The sequence below is a fragment of the Rhyacophila brunnea genome, unplaced genomic scaffold (genome assembly GCF_057557595.1).
Source record: "Rhyacophila brunnea isolate RB1 unplaced genomic scaffold, BYU_Rbru_1.0 scaffold_17, whole genome shotgun sequence".
Taxonomy (NCBI): domain Eukaryota; kingdom Metazoa; phylum Arthropoda; class Insecta; order Trichoptera; family Rhyacophilidae; genus Rhyacophila; species Rhyacophila brunnea.
In genome coordinates, this window is record NW_028232827.1 from 19576533 (window position 1) to 19596264 (window position 19732).

At 34.6% G+C, this 19732-nt stretch overlaps 1 protein-coding gene across 1 annotated transcript; it reads right to left on the bottom strand.

Moving 5' to 3' along the window:
* Positions 1-6279: 6279 nt before the first annotated feature.
* On the bottom strand, positions 6280-18990 carry LOC147073802 (uncharacterized). The gene is made up of 10 exons (XM_085944521.1): positions 18161-18990; positions 15030-16350; positions 12869-13102; positions 11862-12061; positions 11162-11324; positions 10876-11069; positions 10382-10482; positions 9433-9540; positions 8383-8543; positions 6280-7081 (listed from the first exon to the last, which is right to left on the bottom strand). The coding sequence occupies exons 1-10, from the start codon at positions 18682-18684 to the stop codon at positions 6422-6424; spliced, it is 3666 nt and encodes a 1221-aa protein (XP_085800647.1). The 5' UTR covers positions 18685-18990; the 3' UTR covers positions 6280-6421.
* Positions 18991-19732: the final 742 nt, after the last annotated feature.

Genomic DNA, 19732 nt, shown 5'->3' on the forward strand with positions numbered 1-19732 from the left:
CAGGTTCATTGTTTTTGCGGAATGATTCAAGATTTTCCTCATCAATGTTTTTACTCAGGAACTCCTCTAAATACCGCTTGGGTTCCTCTGATGTAACCATTGAAAGCACACTTTACGATTCTCCTGGTACTGTTACAGCTTAAGGGCTCCATGGACAAAGTCCACATATTCGGAAATGTCTTGAGGAATTCTTTTGTACTTGTAGAGGACTGTCGTTGGTGTGACAGCCCCACCGACACTCCCTGTTACTATGACGGTTATGCATTCTTTATCGTCGGCTTTTACCTGCTGGTACACTGTCTCGATTCCTTTTTTGGCTAAGACCCTGCTCCCCTAGGAGCGGCAGGTTATATGAAAGTATGGTGAAGCAGGCAGGTTATATAAAAAAGTATGGTGAGGTAGGCTGATAAACAATTTGCGGTAAAACTAACGTTAACATTATTAATTATATGGGTACGTTATAATGACCAAAGTAAATCCTCCGTGATGCCTTGCATTTTTTTTCTCGCGTCGCTATTTCTCGTAAGTTGTCGGCTATTGTTGGCCTGATTCATTCAGTTGCTATATATTCAGGGCTATAATTCAAGAAATTTTTGTTTTCCGAAGAAAAAATACACAAACCAAAAAAACCAAAAAAAAAAGTTGACGCCTAGGTCATCTACTGGACAGAACCACCCTAGACACTTCTAATTAATAAATAATCATTATTCCATACTTATGAATGTAAAAATTGTTCAAAACGAAGTGACATAATTTTATTTAATTTATCTAGTAGTTGACCACCCTGGTCAACTACTGAAAAAGTATTAAAAAAAGTTTGAGTAGTTGACCCCCCCACAAACTTGCTTCCTTGTAAATATAACTTAAAAATTACAAATGATATCGATACTTCAATGTTATGACTGCCCGTAATGCATTAACATGATATTATGAAGTCAAAAACATTAAATTGCCATATGCTTACATCCACTGATATCCTTAACAGTTTACTTAAGAAATTAAAAATAAAATGCTTACGGCGTGATGTGTTGTTTTCAAATAGCTGCTATGACGCTCCTATGACATATGGTGATGTGTTAGTTCCTCAATCCGACCACAGATGGCTTCACTTGTCTCAATTTTACAATTTAGAGCAATCCCGTGTCTACGTTTCTTATTTTGGGCATTTTATTGAAAAAAGGTCAACTACTGGTACACGGTCAACTACTGGTACATTTACCTTACATTTCGGTCCACCAATTTTAAAACTATCTGCCAGAATTACTACTACTAGCTCCACCACTTGTTAAGTTTCCTATTTGGAGCAACCATTTTTTGTTTGGTAGAAATGAAATTGTTTGTTAATGTATACATTACTTTGGTTCTTTACGCACAAATTGACACCAGAATTGCTCCGATCAGATGAGGCATTATGTCGCTACAGTGGTGTTAAGCATTGTAAATCGATCAAAATTAGAGATTCGTGGCACGGCATCCCCCGCCGCCTGATGAGATTAGTGCGATAATGTTATATATGACGCATAAAGCCTAAGGACCGACCTATGCAATTGTATTTGCCTGCTATTTTTTATTCAATGCGATCTGTCATTTGTGTTTATTATTATTATTGGTATTTTTCCCTTCAAACGCCTGCCATGCAAAAACATCTCCACTCAGCCACTCGTGGCACGCATGCCATAGGTTCGCCACCACTGCCATTGTGATTCTTCTTATAAACCTCCATTTTTTTCTTGTCTTTCAAACGATTCTCACGGTTGGGGGAGGCTGATTACAACGATAACGATTTGCATTGAAGTTCACTACAATTCAACAAGATGAATAAAATGCAAAAAAAAATAAAAAACAGATCGACAGGAAAATTAATCTTATAAGTTTTATGCCGCATAAAACCATATTGCTTCACTTAGAACTCCAAAATGTTCCTTCATCCTTCTATAACATTGATATTCTTATGTTCATAATATTCATAGTGTGAAACACGGAAGTAATAAAACAACCATATTATCTTCGATTTATAAGAATTCTTTTATTTAAAAAATACTCACATCAATTAAGAAATAATAATTCACATTGGATTGCAAATTATAATATAAATATAATAATCATGGTTGGTAACATATAATATTGTATGTATTTTCAAAACAAAATGAAAACATTGGCATTTTGGCATATTAAAGTTTATTCTTATCATAATATATAATTATGAAAGTTACCAAGAATAAAAACAACAATTGATAACTTGGACATTTATAAATGTAATTGCATGAATGATAAAATAATATTTTGTTTAATAAAAATGAAATCGTCATTTGTGGAAATGGAAATCAAAAGCAATTAAATTCCTTTGCAAATTGAATTGTCTAACTTCGGTAAAGAAATCAGAGATATTTCAGATACTACAATATGCAACCGATTTTTAAAACATAATCTTTGCTATGTTTCTGATCCATAAACAGATTTTATTTCTGTAAAACTTTGCCGCTGAGCACGCAGACAGATGTGATTTTTTTCTAAAATTGGAAGCGATCCTACCAAAATTGTGTGGATTTTTATGTTAATAAATGATTCTTTATACAATATTTCACATTACAGCCAACTTTCCAGGAGCGTATGTTGGCCATAAAGCGGGGTATTAATGTATTACAAAATTATTAAAATTTATTAATATGCATTTAACAATGATTATCAGGATTTAGGTGACAGCACTACCCTGATACTATTATTTTAAGTACACCACTGTTAAATAATTTTGAGAAACTAACAATAGAAAGATGGAAACATAATGTTAAGTGTTATATCAATGAAACTACCACAAAGTGGATGATTTTAACATCACCCAGAATATACTCATTACAGCTTTACTTTATTATAATGTGATTACATTATTTTAATATTACAAATTGAAGTATTGTTCGACTATTTGAATACCAATGTAATTCATATAATATTGAAACATCATATTGTAAGTAAATAAAATTTTAAAAAGCTTTAAAAAATATTATGAGAAGTTTTGTTCAAATGGTACTTTTAGAAAATATTCCCTTTTCAAACAAATTTTTAATCTTACACATATATTTTTATATCCTGAAAACTATAATAAAAACTACAATAGTAATGTTTAAATGGTAACATTCAATATAAAGTTATCAAGATGTGCATAAAAATATATCCTCAAAAATCCAACAAAAATAGTGAACATCTATAGAAGCTAAACATATTATTAATTATGATAAACAAAAATCTACTCTCCTGAAATAGCAACACAAATTTATACTCATATAATAATTAAAACACGTATTTAAAAAAAGTGTAATGCATTCATTATAATATTGACATGGTAAATAAGAACAAACAAATGAATTTCATATAAGTCATCTAATATTTTATTATGCAAACATGCAGTCAATATTCACATATTTCTTATATTTCAGTGTTCCATAATTTAATTTGCTACCCAAGTCAAATGACTTAGGACAATACCAATCTAAATAAGAAGTCTTCACAGAAAAACAACATGGCATTGTATTGTGCCCTCCATGTGCAAAAGGTTACCGACCTCTGCTCTATAGTATGCCCGCACGATGGCCTAATCTGGCTGCCATGTTGTTTGGTTGTGATCGGTATTGCCCTAGGTCACCTGACTTTCTCATCAATAGAGTAGAGCGCCAGCATAAAGAATAACAAATTGGAGAGGGGAAGGAAATACATTTTCTCACGGCTCACTTTTATAAACATTATAGGGTTTCCATTGTACAGTCGTAGCAGTACAGTCCTACAATGCTGAAAATGCATTAATACTTTTATTGAAAGTTCTAAAAAAGAAGAAAATTACCGCATTCTGGATTTTCTTTTTTTACAGGTAAAGTTGTCGCTTTACAAATTCTTGCATTCGGATACTTGCAAAAGATTCACACCCTTTTTGAAGACTTGATACTTTTCTTTCTCTTTCCTGCCCTAAATGCTGTTTATTTCCATTGTAATAGTAAATCACACAAAATGAAATAGACACAGCAAATCATTTGATTTGAATAGGATTGTCTTTGGATTAATTATCAAAACCAATCAAAGGCTGTGGTTAAAAATTCTAGTCTCAACATGTTTGGAACTATCCATTAGAAAAACTATATCAAAATGTGTAATTTTACGAAATAAATTATTTTGTCAGAGCAATCTAAAAAATACTCAAGCAAGATTCGTTGTTATTCACATCAACACGGTGAGGTACAAAATAGAAATTAAAATATATTTATAGAAATATCAAACTAATAAAAATCAAAATACTTAAAAAGCGGTGATGGAAAAGATGAGTTTTTTTGTGTTGTCATTTTATATTTATTACCTAATGAAAATTGCACATTATTCCATAAACATTTACCTAAATAAGAATTTTAGAAGTATTATAATAATAACTTTGGTGAATTAACATTAATTTAATTTAATTATCTATGACATTTGAGTTTTACAAAATGACACTATTTACATTATATTTATTATATTGTGGTTGGTTATTGAGTACTTTGACTTAATATAATGCCCATAACAATTTAAAACACAAAGATTTTTCACATCTAAGTTTAAAATATCACTATAATGATTTTTTTTCATTATCATTAAGGTAGGGGAAAAAATGATTCAGCGGAAATTCTAATAAAAATTACTCCATGACTCATTTTTGAAGAATTGAAAATATTAAAGGAATATAGGTAGGTATTATTAAATTTAATATAGTATCAGGTACCGATTGATGCAATCAAAATATTGTTTAATATTTGCACAAATAATAATTACTTCCTTAATATGGTATGTATCAAATTCTGCAATAATTATTGTGAATCACTGAAATTAATATTGCTTTGGTAGTGGTAATAGGTACCTAGAAATTTAATATTGGTTATTGAGTGATAATACTTGATAAAATAAGATATTTTTAAATAGTGAATGTGCTGTTTGTTTAAATTTTAAATATATACAATTTTTTACATAGCACATATACCTATTACGCAATTACAAACTATTTATAATGTACGTACCTAGGCGTAATACATTTTTACGTATTTAATAATTTGTTATTAATATGATACACACAATATTGACTGTATTTTTAATATCTGGATCAGGGGCGGCTTTTCTTTAAGGGCCACGGAGGTCGGGCCCCACTAATATTTTGTGTTGACAAATCGAAGGTAATTAAATTTAAAATTCCATCGTTTGTTGTTTTTAGAAAATACCAAAAAAATGCAAAATACTAAATAAAGATACCCATGTAAACTGGTCATGAACGTATTTTTAGAATTGAATATAATATATGTTTTAACTGTGGCCCCCATGTTTATATGATCACGAGCTAGCACTGATCAGGATTAATTAAATTAAGTGTGTAATTGTATTTAAATTTCGTCTACAAGCCGATCTATAAAATATAAAAGATATTACACTTCAAACAGGAACAGAATCACCCCATTGGCCGAGTGGATGAATTTCTGCTTCAGAAGATGTGGGTCGCGGGTGACAATTTCACACTATGTCTTCACAAGCATGTTTAGATTGAGAGCATTGATCCAATAGATAAAGGAAATGGCTAACAACGATTTCTCGCTGAAAATCTATTTACTAAAACGCTCATAGTCCCATTTTATTATAATATGAAATAAACATCTTCACTCGACCTAAAGATTTAAAGTGTAATGCAGAACCAAAACATAATCATCTAACTTACGATGTCAAAATCAGCGATTTAATTTGAGTGAGAAAAACATACGGTATTCTTATTTGAACGCCTTAGTGTAAATGAGACAAAACATGCAATGCGTAGTTACAAATTGTCTGCCTTTTCTACTTACAATATTTTAATTATGGATCTGCATTACGCTATTAGATCTGATTAATTAGTAAATAGAAAGTAGTACCTCAGTTATAAGCAATAAATCAATATTCATATTTGGAATGTAAAAAAAATCGAGTAACAAAAATCTAACATAACTATTTACTTTTAAACCACAATTAATAATTATACTATTACACATTAATTTTATTTTTGAAAAATTACAGTTAAAATATTATGCATTTTCTAAATGTTTGTACTGCTTCATATATCAATAGGTTTCTATTTAAATATAAATGGCATAATTACTAACCTTAACTACTACACAGCAAGGTAACATTGCATTATATTTACAAAAGCTGCTCTATACGTACTATAATAAGTATTATAGTACACCTATAATCTAGATAAATAAATATATTTTAAATAATAACACTATTGGGTAGAATGGTGCAATTTTGTACGGCCATGGCGATTTTTTAAATAAAATTACGCTTTAAATATAAATAAATCTGTTTGCAATAATATTAAATTGATTATATTATAGTTATTATTGGAGTTGTGTGAGAGAACATTGGTAAAAATAAATCAAGTATCATTTTAATTGCACTCATCGTCGTCGTAATCGGCCGGTTCGCATTTAATTTCCACCAAGGGAAACATGGGTTCTCGAATGTCGCATTCTTCTTGACTGTTAACAAAGCTATCGAGCATCTCGCTTTTTACAATGCTCACATTTTTATGTTTCTTTTTTAACTTGACTTTACTTTTCTTTTGTTTTGCAAACAACAATTTGTCATCATCGTCATCGGAGCCGAAAGCGTAGGAAACATTCTTGGAGGTTTCCCGTTTGACTCGGGTTCTTATAGCGGCGATTTCCAAGCCGGACACGGGTCCTTCTTCCTGAATGGGTTCAGTTTTATCCGTTCTGAATAATTTAATAATGTTTTGGGCAGGTTTGTAGTCAGTATCGGAATCCTCATCTTGCGGAGCGATTCCATACTTTCTGGAACTCTTGGGTGGCTTGTGAATGGCAAAAGTCATCTGGCTCAGGTCAATAGGTAGTTTCGACTTGATATTCTTCTCTGGGCCGAAGACTCGACATATAGTATCTTCGTCGAGACCCAAACCGCACTGTCTTGGATCCAGCTGATAGAAACTAGAGCTGTAGCGATCATCTGTTAGGCCTACTCCGTGCCGTTTCTTGAGATGCTTGTTCATACTTTTCTTTCCATTGTAACGTTTAGGACAGAGAAGACACTGAAAAATTACAAAATAAAGATTAAGGAGGCCACTAAAGCTATATCGAGAATGGTATGAACATTAAGGCTTCGGCCACATAGGTAGGTGCTTCGCCAATGCTGAGCTAGGTACTATGCTTGTCTACTAAAACACTACTGCCACATTGCACGCTACGTGCTTAGGTACAAATTCATTTGACATTTCGGAGCGCCCAAGTCAACAACGAAATGTCACTCTCAAAACTAACCAGAAAGCTACTTCTCACAGAGAATTTATGTTTAAAATTTCGAAAGTCTCAAATTCGAAGTTGTTGGGTGCATAATGTCAATTCATCCCATGCGTCATTATTCATAACCTCAAAATATACGGTGTTTGAAGTTTGTTATACTGAAGAAACATCCGCCATCTTGCAAATTCACTAGGTGACACAATAACACTTAACAATAATAACCAACACATTTGTTCACCGGGAGACTCACTAGGTGACTAATAATCACGTAGCGAGGCGCAAAGCGTGTAGTGTGGCCATTGCGATAGTATAGTGTGCGTCCGTTCGCTAGAATATGTCACCTAGCACGTAGCCACTAAGCAAGGCACCTGCCTATGTGGCCTTAGCCTAAGTGTTTACAGTACGCTTAATTTAACCCTTTGCTGCCAGGAAAATTTGGGTGGCATACAAAAATGTAAGCATTTCTTTTATAATATCGTATGAATTTTTTCCGGTTGTAAGTTGAATCAGAAACAAAATTGACAAAAAATTAGACAAAACTAGAATGCAAAAAGTTTAACTTGATGTGCAGCAGCTTGATGTACTAAAATCCCCCCACGCGCTTCCCTATTCGATCCGCTCACTATAAAAGCATTTGACGTTTTTATGTGTGCTGTAAGTCATTTGATGTTCGTGTTAATAATGCAAAAAGTTTTCAAAAATGATGGTAAGAAGATTATAAGTCGTGGTGCAAAAAAAATGTAAAATGATTTGACATTTAAATGTTACCATATAACTAAAAATACTCAATGGGGAAAAATTTCCATGTTATGTCATGGTATTTTATATTTCTATTTTGATCAAGGAAGTGGGGAATAATATCAAGCCCCAAGTTAATCTTGTCGTATTCTAGCAGTACACGTGACATCTCTCGGCAAAGTGCCGCCCTCAGACAGACGGAAAATTACAAAATATGTGCAAATTTAAAGTTGTAATGCCACAGAAGAAAATGGTTAATTTCAAATACGCTCAAAAGCTATATAAAGGTAAGCTTATGGCATTCTTCACTACAATGCAATCTGCTAATTAAATAGATGGAAGGGTGTCAGACCTGCATCTGTTTGAGGGTGGCATGGGTAAGGATGTGGTGTCGAAGGGCGTTGAGACGGGGACAGGCTCGGCCGCACAGGGGGCACAGATGCACTTCTGCTGTGCTGCTGTGGTTGTCACGGATGTGTCGGTCCATGTACCTCCGAGACATGAACACCTTGCCTGTTGAATACAAATATTGGAAATTGGTTATTATGCAGGTGTCTTTATATCAATCATTCAATGATGGTACTCCATTCATCATGCATTAAGAGGGTTTTATACGAGTGAAATAAAAAAATTGCAAGATTTCGAGACACTTGTTTTCATAAAAAACATTGTATGAATAAACCAATAATTATGATTCTTTCGAAAGATAGATATGTTTATGTGAATACTTGGTGAGAGAAAATGTGAGTTTTAATAGGTCACACTAAACAATCGCACAGACAAAATTAGTTTATAATCTAAGGCGTAGAGGGTCTATGGCGTGATATTTTTTAAATACAAAATTGAAATTGTTGTAATTGTTACTCTTTTTGTGAAGAAAATGTGAGTTTTAATAGGTCACACTAAACAAATGCACAGACAAAATTAACTATTAATTTTTCGGGGGTCCGGGGGCTCTATCAATTTTTCGGGGCTCCGGGGGCTCTATTAATTTTTCAGGGGTCCGGGGGCTCTATCAATTTTTCGGGGGTCCGGGGGCTCTATTAATTTTTCAGGGGTCCGGGGGCTCTTTCAATTTTTTGGGGGTCCGGGGGCATCAACATTTTTAATAAACTAATATTTAATTAAAGTATTAAAGTAAAACAAAGGTACACTTCACATGGCAATATGAACAGTGGTCACCCAGAAACCTAAATAGCAGTGAACGAAACCATCATGATCTTTGCTAAATTAATTGGTATAAGTACTATAAATATTGTGTTTTCTTTTAATTAAAATGAAAACTGTTTAAATTTGATATTGATCTTTTTATTATAAGGAACAATATTTTCCAGGTTGTCAACATGCAAGAAAAGAAAACAGTGAAATATCACTTGTCACACTTCTTATTTTTATTCCTTACCGCACTGCTCACAGGAAATGGGTGAAGAGTCATCGTGGGTCCTCATGTGCTCTCGTAGATTAGTCTGGTTGGTGAATTTTTTCTCACAAACCACACATGTTTCCAGATCTGAAAAATAACAAACTGTCAGTATTATCATTGTAATTTAATCTAATATTACTAATTTTGCAAATCAATATGACACAAAAGGAATGAGCGCTCTGCGCAATGGAAGAAATAATATCTTTAAAACAATTCTTAATTATAAGTTTGCTAGACAACTAACCATTCCTTCAATGACTGAACACAAGGGTATAGAAGTGGGGTATGGGTAAAACTGGGGTGGTCTGTTACACCCGATTAAGGTGTGGTGCAGGGCAGATTGGTTTAGATAGGTCTATGATTGAGTTGTACGTATTCTCAATTCTCTCTTTATGTCCAACGTTCCAACCAAAAATCATTGCGATCTGGCCACTAGGTGTCTGCTAAAGGTCGAATTTTATGTTAACATTCTGACATGTAAGTAATGCATGTCGAACAAGAACTTCTTGTCCACGTGTTTAAAACTGTGAACTAACAATCCCCTCCAGTACAGCTAAACGCACTTTCGTTTTCAAATGAGGAACGCCCCGAAATTTATCATTTCATTTTACGCTCCCATTGTGTAGGGATCTATCAATTTACGTAATTTGAATCTATTTATAATAAACATATGTCTAAAATGATCAGGAGTGATTTTAGAACTATTATTGGTAAACTCTTGGTTTATTGCAATGAAGAAAAAGAGTCGCATCTAAAAGAAAAGCCAATACATTATTTAAAGACGCCTCTAGCATGCGTTGCCGTCATGACAGGTATGTCACTGAGAAGACTACAGCGACTTCCTGTTATTGCCAATTTCTTGTTGTCGGACAGTAGATACATAATTTTAATAAATGGATAGGTATGTAATAATATGTATTGTACACACCTTCGCCAGTATGTTTTCTTAGATGATACTTGAGTTTCTGTTTTTGTAAAAATTCCTGGCCGCAATACATACAAGGATGAGCATCTTGACGGGTGTGAGTCCTAAAAATAAAATTTATAATAACAAGTATTATAATAACAAAAAAAACAATTACCAATATTTTTTATGATAAAGGACAGTGTAAAATAGGTAAATTAGTGTGTTCGCTCCTAAACAGAGGATGTGGGCCTCCACAGAGTAGAGGTTATATTAACATATATTTTATAAATTTTTATTAATCATTCACCATACCCATTGGGTACTTACACTGGATACAACATACATTCAAAAACAACATGCATTTTTTTTGTCCAGCTGTGGGATTGAACCCACAACCCACAGCTTCATTGACGGCTGCTCTAACAATTCAACTATCATCGATGCATAAATTATGTGTAAAATAGGTTACATAAATTAATGAAATAGTGACAGAAAATAAGAGTAACAATTCCAACCTTATGTGTGCATTGCAGGCACCTTTATCAGCGAAGGTCTTCTCACAGTGTACGCATGGATAAGGTTTCTCACCAGTGTGCAGTCTTATATGACGCAGCATATTCGATCGTTGGACAAATATCCTCGAACAGTGCGGGCAAGCATGTCTCGGGCCGATGTGAATCAGTAAATGTTCCTTATATGAATCGCGTTTCTGTAAAATTAAAAGAAACCAAAGAATTGTCATGCTGCTGGCCTAGAAAATAAACAAGAAAACAAAAAAATTGATCTATGTGACAAACTTACATTGAAATTTTTATTGCAGAATGAGCATGTGTAGGTCATGAGATGAACAGAATGGCTCTGCGATCGATGTGTGTACAGTGCTGATTTGTTGTTGTAGCCTTTTCCACAAACGGTACAATTAAATGGAGCAATTCCTGGATGTAACAGCATGTAGTGAAGTTTCCTGCAAGAAAACACATTTTTATTGAAAAGAAATATAACATTATGGCCACGCACACATGATAAATATTTATGGGAGGTAAGTGGGCATCCCACCAGTGATCGTCACTGCAGGACGGGTGTTAATTACTAGAATCAAAGCGTGGAATATCTGGGCATGAAGTATTTACATGGGAAAGTAGTTGATGAGGTGCGGTAAAGAAATCAAGATTTTTAAAAAGTAAAGCCATGTTATTTTGTGTTCTCCGGAGGCTAGGGAAAATATTTAGTCAGGTCTTTGACATCCCACTTTCTAAAATTTAAGTTTATGTATTACCATGTATAACAATGTCTGGAATGTTCCTGTAAGCATGTAAAAGATGTGCATAAAATAAAAAACATAGTTTTCTTTCAAATGCATAACTCCCTCGAAATAAAATCAAGATGAATAGTTTTCTGTAGTCCATTAGAGACTACCCAAAGGCCTGAGAGTTAAAATGTTTTGTCACAATTTCAGCAACATATAGAATTAACATAGCGGTCTCTAGTCATCAAATGCTACCTGTCTTGAATGGAAGGTAGGCCAACGTTGCAGAGACGGCATTTAAATCGTGTGGTCGACTTGTGGCCGTGGACAACAGTCCTATGTGTGGCCGCGGCTCGAACGGTCCTCATGACTTTGCCGCATTCTTCGCATTGTAGGGCCCGATTCAGTCCACCGAGAGCGGCTAAGCTTTTGCTGCGACCGATGTTGTGGACAATCTGAAAAAAAATCTACATTTGAAATGACTGAATAATAGTTAGATACTTTATGTTTCCCAAGTTGAGAGTCACATGTTTGGATTCCCTTTCTGCCATAATTCAATATGTATTTGATGTCCACAGAAATAACTATTGGGTTTGGTGAATGACCAACAACCATACCCTCAATAAAATAAGTCTGTTCAACATAACCTTGAGTCTATGGAAACCGATATTATACTGCGCTTAAGAAACAAAAATAGCAATACGTATAATATCGTCACTGTTCTGGCAGAAGACGCTAATTCGAAAAAATGACATATTGAGTTAGTCGTACCAAAATGTTCCTTATTTCAAACTTTACCGTCTGGAAACCTTCTTAATAAATAAACAGTCTTTATTTTAAAGTCATCCTTTTACAATTACTTAATAAACTCACATGATAGACCATTTCAAACATTTTAACAACTTCAAAGTCAAATTACTCAAAACTAGTATTCTCCAGTTAGTGTGTTCTGCCAGAACAGAGACGATATACAATAATTAGTCATTCTCTGTTCAATTAAATCTACCTGGCTTTTCAGGAAACATTAGTATAATCATATTTAGGTACTTAAGCTGCATAAAATGAATATTAATATTTTTATAATGTAGATAATTATGAGGAATTCAATCAATTATCACAAATTAAAAGTCAATTAAAAGTTTAAATTAATGCAATATCTTTCCATCAACATTATTTCATCTATTCACTTTCATCATATTGCCGGTGAGTCTCTAGTCACTCTAGTGGTTCAACATATAATTGCTGTGGTCTAATTCGCTTACCTCGTGATGCTGCTTTAGATATCTCCCCATTTTGAAGGGCTTCGATATGCAACCGGCAACTGCGCAGTACAGTCTGCGATCAGTGGGATGCAGGTCAAGGAAATGTTCGCGGAGATCGCCAACCGCTTTGAACACTCGGCAACACAGAACACACTTAAAGGCGCACCACGCCAGACTGTCATCCATGTTCGACGCATCGCCGTGTTCTACCGTAACGTGGCATGCCCACCACAACTACAAAAGACAACCGAGAAAATTTTACATACCATTTGTTGCCCGTAAACAAATAATTTCAAAATCTACACGCTCTAATCCGCCTCCTATATTAGTTGTCAGAGTTAATGCCGATGACATTTATGCTTGATGCCCTTCATAGCCTTGAACTTACATGTCCAAACATATTGTATCTGATTTTTTGTTTCAAGATTCACAGGGCGCAGAATAAAAGAATTCGTCAGCTGAATGCAGAACTATTCTAACATACATTTAACTTTTTTTACAGGAGAGTTCTTTGAAAAAACTTAATGAAGTTATTTATTATTTTTATGGATAAATGTATGCATTATATTTTAGTAGGATTATTGATGAAAAAAATGATGCATACACTTTTCTATACAAATAAAAATAACTGAAGTAGGCTGTTTCAAAAAACTGCAAAATATTTCAAATGTGGGTTAGAATAGTTCTGCATTCAGCTGACGAATTGTTAACTTAAACATTCTTAGTTTCAAGTACATAAATCAAAACAGTGAAACTGAATCCTCTGCATAAATTATCTATCAAAATTGTCCGTTGTATGCACTATTTGTCACTTCACCTGCCGCGAATTTATAATTGAGACTATTTTACTTGGAGATAGATATTCGAATATTCGATATCCCAGGTTCGAATCCTGGGTCTGGCAAGAAAACATATTGTTTTTCAATTTGTGTATGAGTCAGAGTATGGACCTAATAGGTTGAGCAAGTGGCTGACATCCATTTCTTGTAAAAATAAAATCTGTTAATACAAACCTCCACACCGTGGAGGCCCATATGATCCTATTAGGATCGGACATGGTCGAAAGAAAGAAAAGAAGATATTCGCTAAAAAAAATTTGGATAAAAATATACCATTGTCCGAAAACACCTTATCGACCAAATTTAAAATCATTTTTCACAGCTTGGAATGGAATAAAATCATTAAGAGTTCATAACTACTTAGAGCGGAATGCAGAAACATTTGTCATAACTAAAATTTCCTTAGCAGAAAACACTATGCAGAAACACTGTCCTTAGTTAAGATCATTTCTATTCAAAATAATACCATATTTAAAAATTCTTGTTAGGTAAATTAGGTAAATTATTTTATAATTGTTAAACGATGACAAAAATATGACAACTGCATTTTATAAATGCAATAACTATAAATACATATTAATATTTAATTATAATACTCTTATGTTTCCGTTATAAGTCATTATACGTGATTCCACAGGCACCACAAGATTTTTTTTTAACATGGTAACACTAGCGTCAAGTGTCATTTTTCACCTGGTATTTTGTATTTCTGCGGGCTGGCGTATAAAAATAAAATAATATTCTGCAAGTACATGCCAAACGAATTAACACTATCAATATCCACATTGAGATACATTGTTAAATGAATTTGAGTGTATGGACTGTGTTATAGACATGCGAAATTATTTTGACAGCACCTGTCAGTGGTAAATGGTAATACAGAAGGGGGCGTGTTCATAACAAAAGTAGTCTATGGTTAAGGATTCCTCAACTCTATACTCAGGATTGTCTATAGTTAAGTCATGCTTTTCGGCGACTTATCCTTAGGAACGAAATCTTAGATTGTGCATTCCGCTCTTAGATGTCAAACCCAACGGTAGTGTATCACTGCATGGTCCGTAATGGGTAACTTTGGAAGAATGTCGGTATTTTTGGGTTTGATAGCTGCTACCAAATTAGCCATTCGGTGAATTCAAAATAAATGCTGCTAAAAATGGAACTGAAGATTATTAATATCTTCCTGTTTCAAAAACGTAAACAGTAAAATGGAATGTAATTAATAAATAAACTATACAAAGTGACAATACTAGATTTTTTTGTGTAGAATTTGTGTGCGCTTTGTGACAAAATATTTATGTTTTGTGTACTGTGAAATTTTTTACCTTATCACTGAAGATCATTTGGCAGGAAGTGCACTTATAGAAGTTCTCCTTGAACGCGGAAAAGTGCTCTTCGCAATGGTGACGCTCGCGATCGATCTCGTGCCAAAACAAACGGTAACAATAGCGGCATTTGAACCCGACTTGAGGACTAGTACATTCCACATCCATCATCACTTCCCAATGGACAGAGAGGTGACTCCGCGCCAACTCCCTGGTCTCAAATTCAGTATCACAGATCTGACACATATACAAGTGCCTAAAGTCTTCTTTCTCCGATACAATATGCTTTTGCATATCTGAGTGAGTGTGAAAAAATGTCATGCACAACCGGCACGTATAGTTCGGTACGTATTTCAAACTGTGATTTTTGATCACGTGATCGGTGAGTTCCAGTAACGACGGAAACATTTTTGCTGGAAAGCACAGAGGACAGAGCATATCAAACTTTTCCACTTTACATTCGGCATCGTAACGTAAAAAATTATCAGCCGTAACGACAGACATATTCATATCTACATAAGTATCGCTAATATAGTCTGTATCGAATTTTCTAATTGGTACAAACTCTACGACCGACAAGTCAAAGTCCTCTCTTCCGGTATATCTGAGGAGAAACTTCTCATTCGCAAGAGAGAGATCTGTCCCTGGCTCCAACGTCTCGTACTCATGCTTAACATCCGCTGTGTCAAAATTCAAACTACTCTGCACGTTTTCATCGTCACTCACAACTTCTTGTTTGATTTCTGGAATCAGCGCTTCCATGAATTGGTAATTGTCATCTGCATTATCGTTGCACTCGATCGCGTCTTTAGCGTCAGGCGACGCGTTAATTTTTTTCTCTTCCCATGAGGTTTCGGATTGAAGCGGTCTCTCTGGTTCGACGGACCCCGTGAGGGTTTCCAGGCTCGCCCCCGACACTGAAAATCCAAGATCTTTCGCGTTCACCAGACTGGCCAGACACTTGAGAGAAAATTTGTGATGGTACAAGAAATGCCTTACGAAATCTCCATTCTGTAAATTATTCTTTTCGCAGAGAGAGCATGAAAAATTCCAGGAATTCGGTTGAACAGTGGACCAAGCGTCTCTCTGTTCGTCGATGTGACCCACAGTAACCATGTGCTTCTTTTTAAGGTGATCGTTGTAAACGGATCCGGATGGCAACATCAGACTGCACATGCGGCAATGCGAGAGGAGATGGCACGCCCTGTAGTGCATTCTTAATCCGTCCTCTTCTAAAAATTCATCTTCACAATGAGAACAGCGCAGGGGCATGTGATAACGCCAATGCGTTAGCCAAGCATTGTTATCTTGAACCATATATCTGTAAACAATTTATAGATTCATAAAAAACAGACTTGGGGGATGAAGTGATCTTGTCAATATACAAAGACATCATCGGGACATGAAATGTTAGACTAATCTAAATGAATCTTGTTCTTAATTCAATAATATGTCCTATAATACGAGGTATAAATGAGAACTCTGCCATTCTGGGCAGTGTTGACCTGTGTGTCCCTGATAACTATCTTAGAAATAGAGAACATCAGTTGTTTATTCTCCCAAGGTGCAGAACCAACCTGCCACTGGTAATGCCAATTGGGAGGGCGATAACTATGTTCAACGAAATTGCTTCGGGTGTTGATATATTCCACCTACGTGAGGATGAGTATAGGTGGACGTTATTTTATAAATTTTTAATATAGGGTCTGCTTAACTCATCCGGTGTATTTCCATGTACCTATATAATTAATATTTTTGTATGTACATATTTCTACTGTTTAATAACATTATCTATCTCTTTTTTATGTCATGTTGTGAACGTCTTAAACTTATAATTTGTAATGTCCACAATATGTAAAAATAAATAAATTGAAATTGAAAATTGAAAGTCTTAATAATATTTTCAATGTCAAAAAATGGTTAAAAACATTTTTCATGGTTTTCTCAAAAATTGAAACTGGACGCCTCACTTGTACTTTGGTAAAGACTTATTATTTGAAAAGAAAGTTAGTCGAATTATGTGCCACGGATAGAAACAATACAGTGGCAACAAAAATACAGTGGCATCCATTGTTAGTTCAAAAATTACAAATTTCATTTTGTAATGTGATATATGAATCATAAAACAACTAAAAGAAATATCAGAATTTAAAATGTGTCATAAAAATAATGTTTTATTATTTTTATGACCCTCTTTGGTCTCAAGTTCGACAGCAGAGCAATTATGACTTGTGAGTTATTAGGGTATGGCATAATTATAAACAATGCCGACACTAAAATAAATGTTAGTCACCACCCAACACACAGTGAATATAATGCTTCATCTACATGAACGAAATATGACGGGAAAAAATTTGGAATAAATCGTAAATTTGGTTCCAAACTTTCGGCCGATGGATCGGCCCAGATGGAGTTTTCGCATAGGTATGGTGGGCCGAAATATCGGCCCCGTGGGAGTAAAAGGGTTAAACACGGTTTAAAAAACTGAAAAAAAAATAAAACTACGTATATATGTGTACATATGTATCAAAAAATTGCGTTGCTTCAGCGTTAGCGTCATTAAATATTTCCAGAGATGAGAGTGATTTTTTGCCAGCGAAAAACAGCAGTAAACGGGCACGTTTATTGTCAAGTAGCGACACTGAATGAATATATTCCTCTATGATATATTTAATTTAAATCGAAAACTATGTATTTTTATGCATAAATATTTTTATTTACAAATAATAAATAAATTCAATTTATTTTTGAGTTGAAGAATTTCATATTTTGAGTTGATTTTAAGTAATGGAACCTATCTACCATTTTGGTATGGGCACCTTATCTTTTTTTACACGGTAGTCTTTGGAACGTATCCCGTGCAAAAAGAGGATCGGGTGTACACTAAATTAACAAAATTGACATACCTTATTCATATTGTGTATAGAATTAATTGTCCAGGCATTGAACAATTTTAGAATAGATAGCGTTATATTACGTAACAACTGCTAATAAATAATAAGTGACAACTAAATTCATCCCAAATTAGTAGTACAAATGAAATAGTACAAATCTTAGATCAATTCGAATTGAAATTAAAACCCTCGGTTGAACAGAATTATTTTTTTCGAATTTTATAATATGATTAGTACCTGCAGGTTCCACAATAAGCTTTGTTGTGGTTTAATATGTAGTGCATGATCAATTTTGATTTGTTTATGAAACAATCTAAGCAGATCACGCATGACATTGGTCCAACCTGATTAATTGATTTAGCATCAAGCCAAACATCTGACATTCCTTCATCCAACTTAATTGGCGGCATGATGTATGTAGTAATAAACGTATTCGAATACCCCTGTCCGTTTTCAACATGGCCATTATCAATGGAAATTTCATGATCATTGCTAATGGCAGTATTTTCTGTTTTCCTCCATGATTTCTTTATTTCGAATATTTTAGTGAATAATGGCCGAGTGCTGAGTTCTAGCGGCGAACTCTGCGGTAAATCTTTCCACGATTTTTGCGGTAGCTCAGGTGATAAATTCTTGCATACATTTTTTGATAAATCCTGTGGCATATCTTCGTCATCTCTCCCGTTCCTTTCTGTGACTATCAGCGAGAGAGGTTCGTTATCCGAGTCATCGGATTCCTTAGTACAAAAAGCTTCGGTCATTTTCGAAAAAAGTAGATTTGTTTACACCGTTGTACATTGAAAATTATGCCATTATTATTTTTTCATCTCCGGCCTCAAATCATTTCGAGGCTATAAATATCATTGATCCAGCAATAAAACCAGCGAAAAAAAATATCAAAATATCTACTCTACTGCGCCGTTACAATTCCTTTCCAGATTGGTCGGAAAATACTCAAATTCACAATATTATGCAAAACTAGAAAAATGACAAATAAACATCTGTCAAAATAATATACATTTATATCCATAGACCGTGACGCCCGTATTAGTTTGATACCGAACTGTGATGTTGCATTCAGTGAAATATACGATCATGAAATATCTAATGCTCCTGATCCATTGTGTAAATATATTTGTTTACATATTTAATTTAGTTCTAGATAATAATAATATTATTACTCTATGTATCGGTAGGTAATAATATTCTTTTTCTTCTTCCACCCTGTCACGTTCCAACATTGGGGCATAGGGCAAGCACAAGTTGGCGCCACTTCCCATCGGTCCATCGCCGACTCTTGCGTCTCCCGCCATGTCAGACCTGCAGCACGTAGGTCGCTCTTGTAGCACCGCTGCAGGGTGAGGGAGGGTCGACCACGGCGACGGAACCCTTGAGGCTGTGCCACTACGAAGTGTCGCACTCTTTGGCGGCATCCGGAATACGTGTCCCAGCCACGTAAAGCGTCTCTTCGTGATAACTTCAATCACCGAAGGCTGTTGTATCTGCTCACGAACTCAGGTGTTTCTAACGCGGTCGTATCAATGTACTTCTAAGATTCGGCGGATACATCGATTCTCAAAGCTCAAAAGCCGAAACTCTTGAAGCTTAGTAAGATGCCATGTCTCACAGCCATATAGGAGCACAGGTAGAACGCAAGCGTTAAACAAACATTTGGTCCTAACAGAAAACAGCCTTGACCTCTATGCGAGTCCAAGTCGGTTGAACGCAGAGCCAGAAAATAATATTATGACGTTAAAATACTGGGTTATCACATATATTTCAATCCCTCAACACTGCACATTTTTTAAA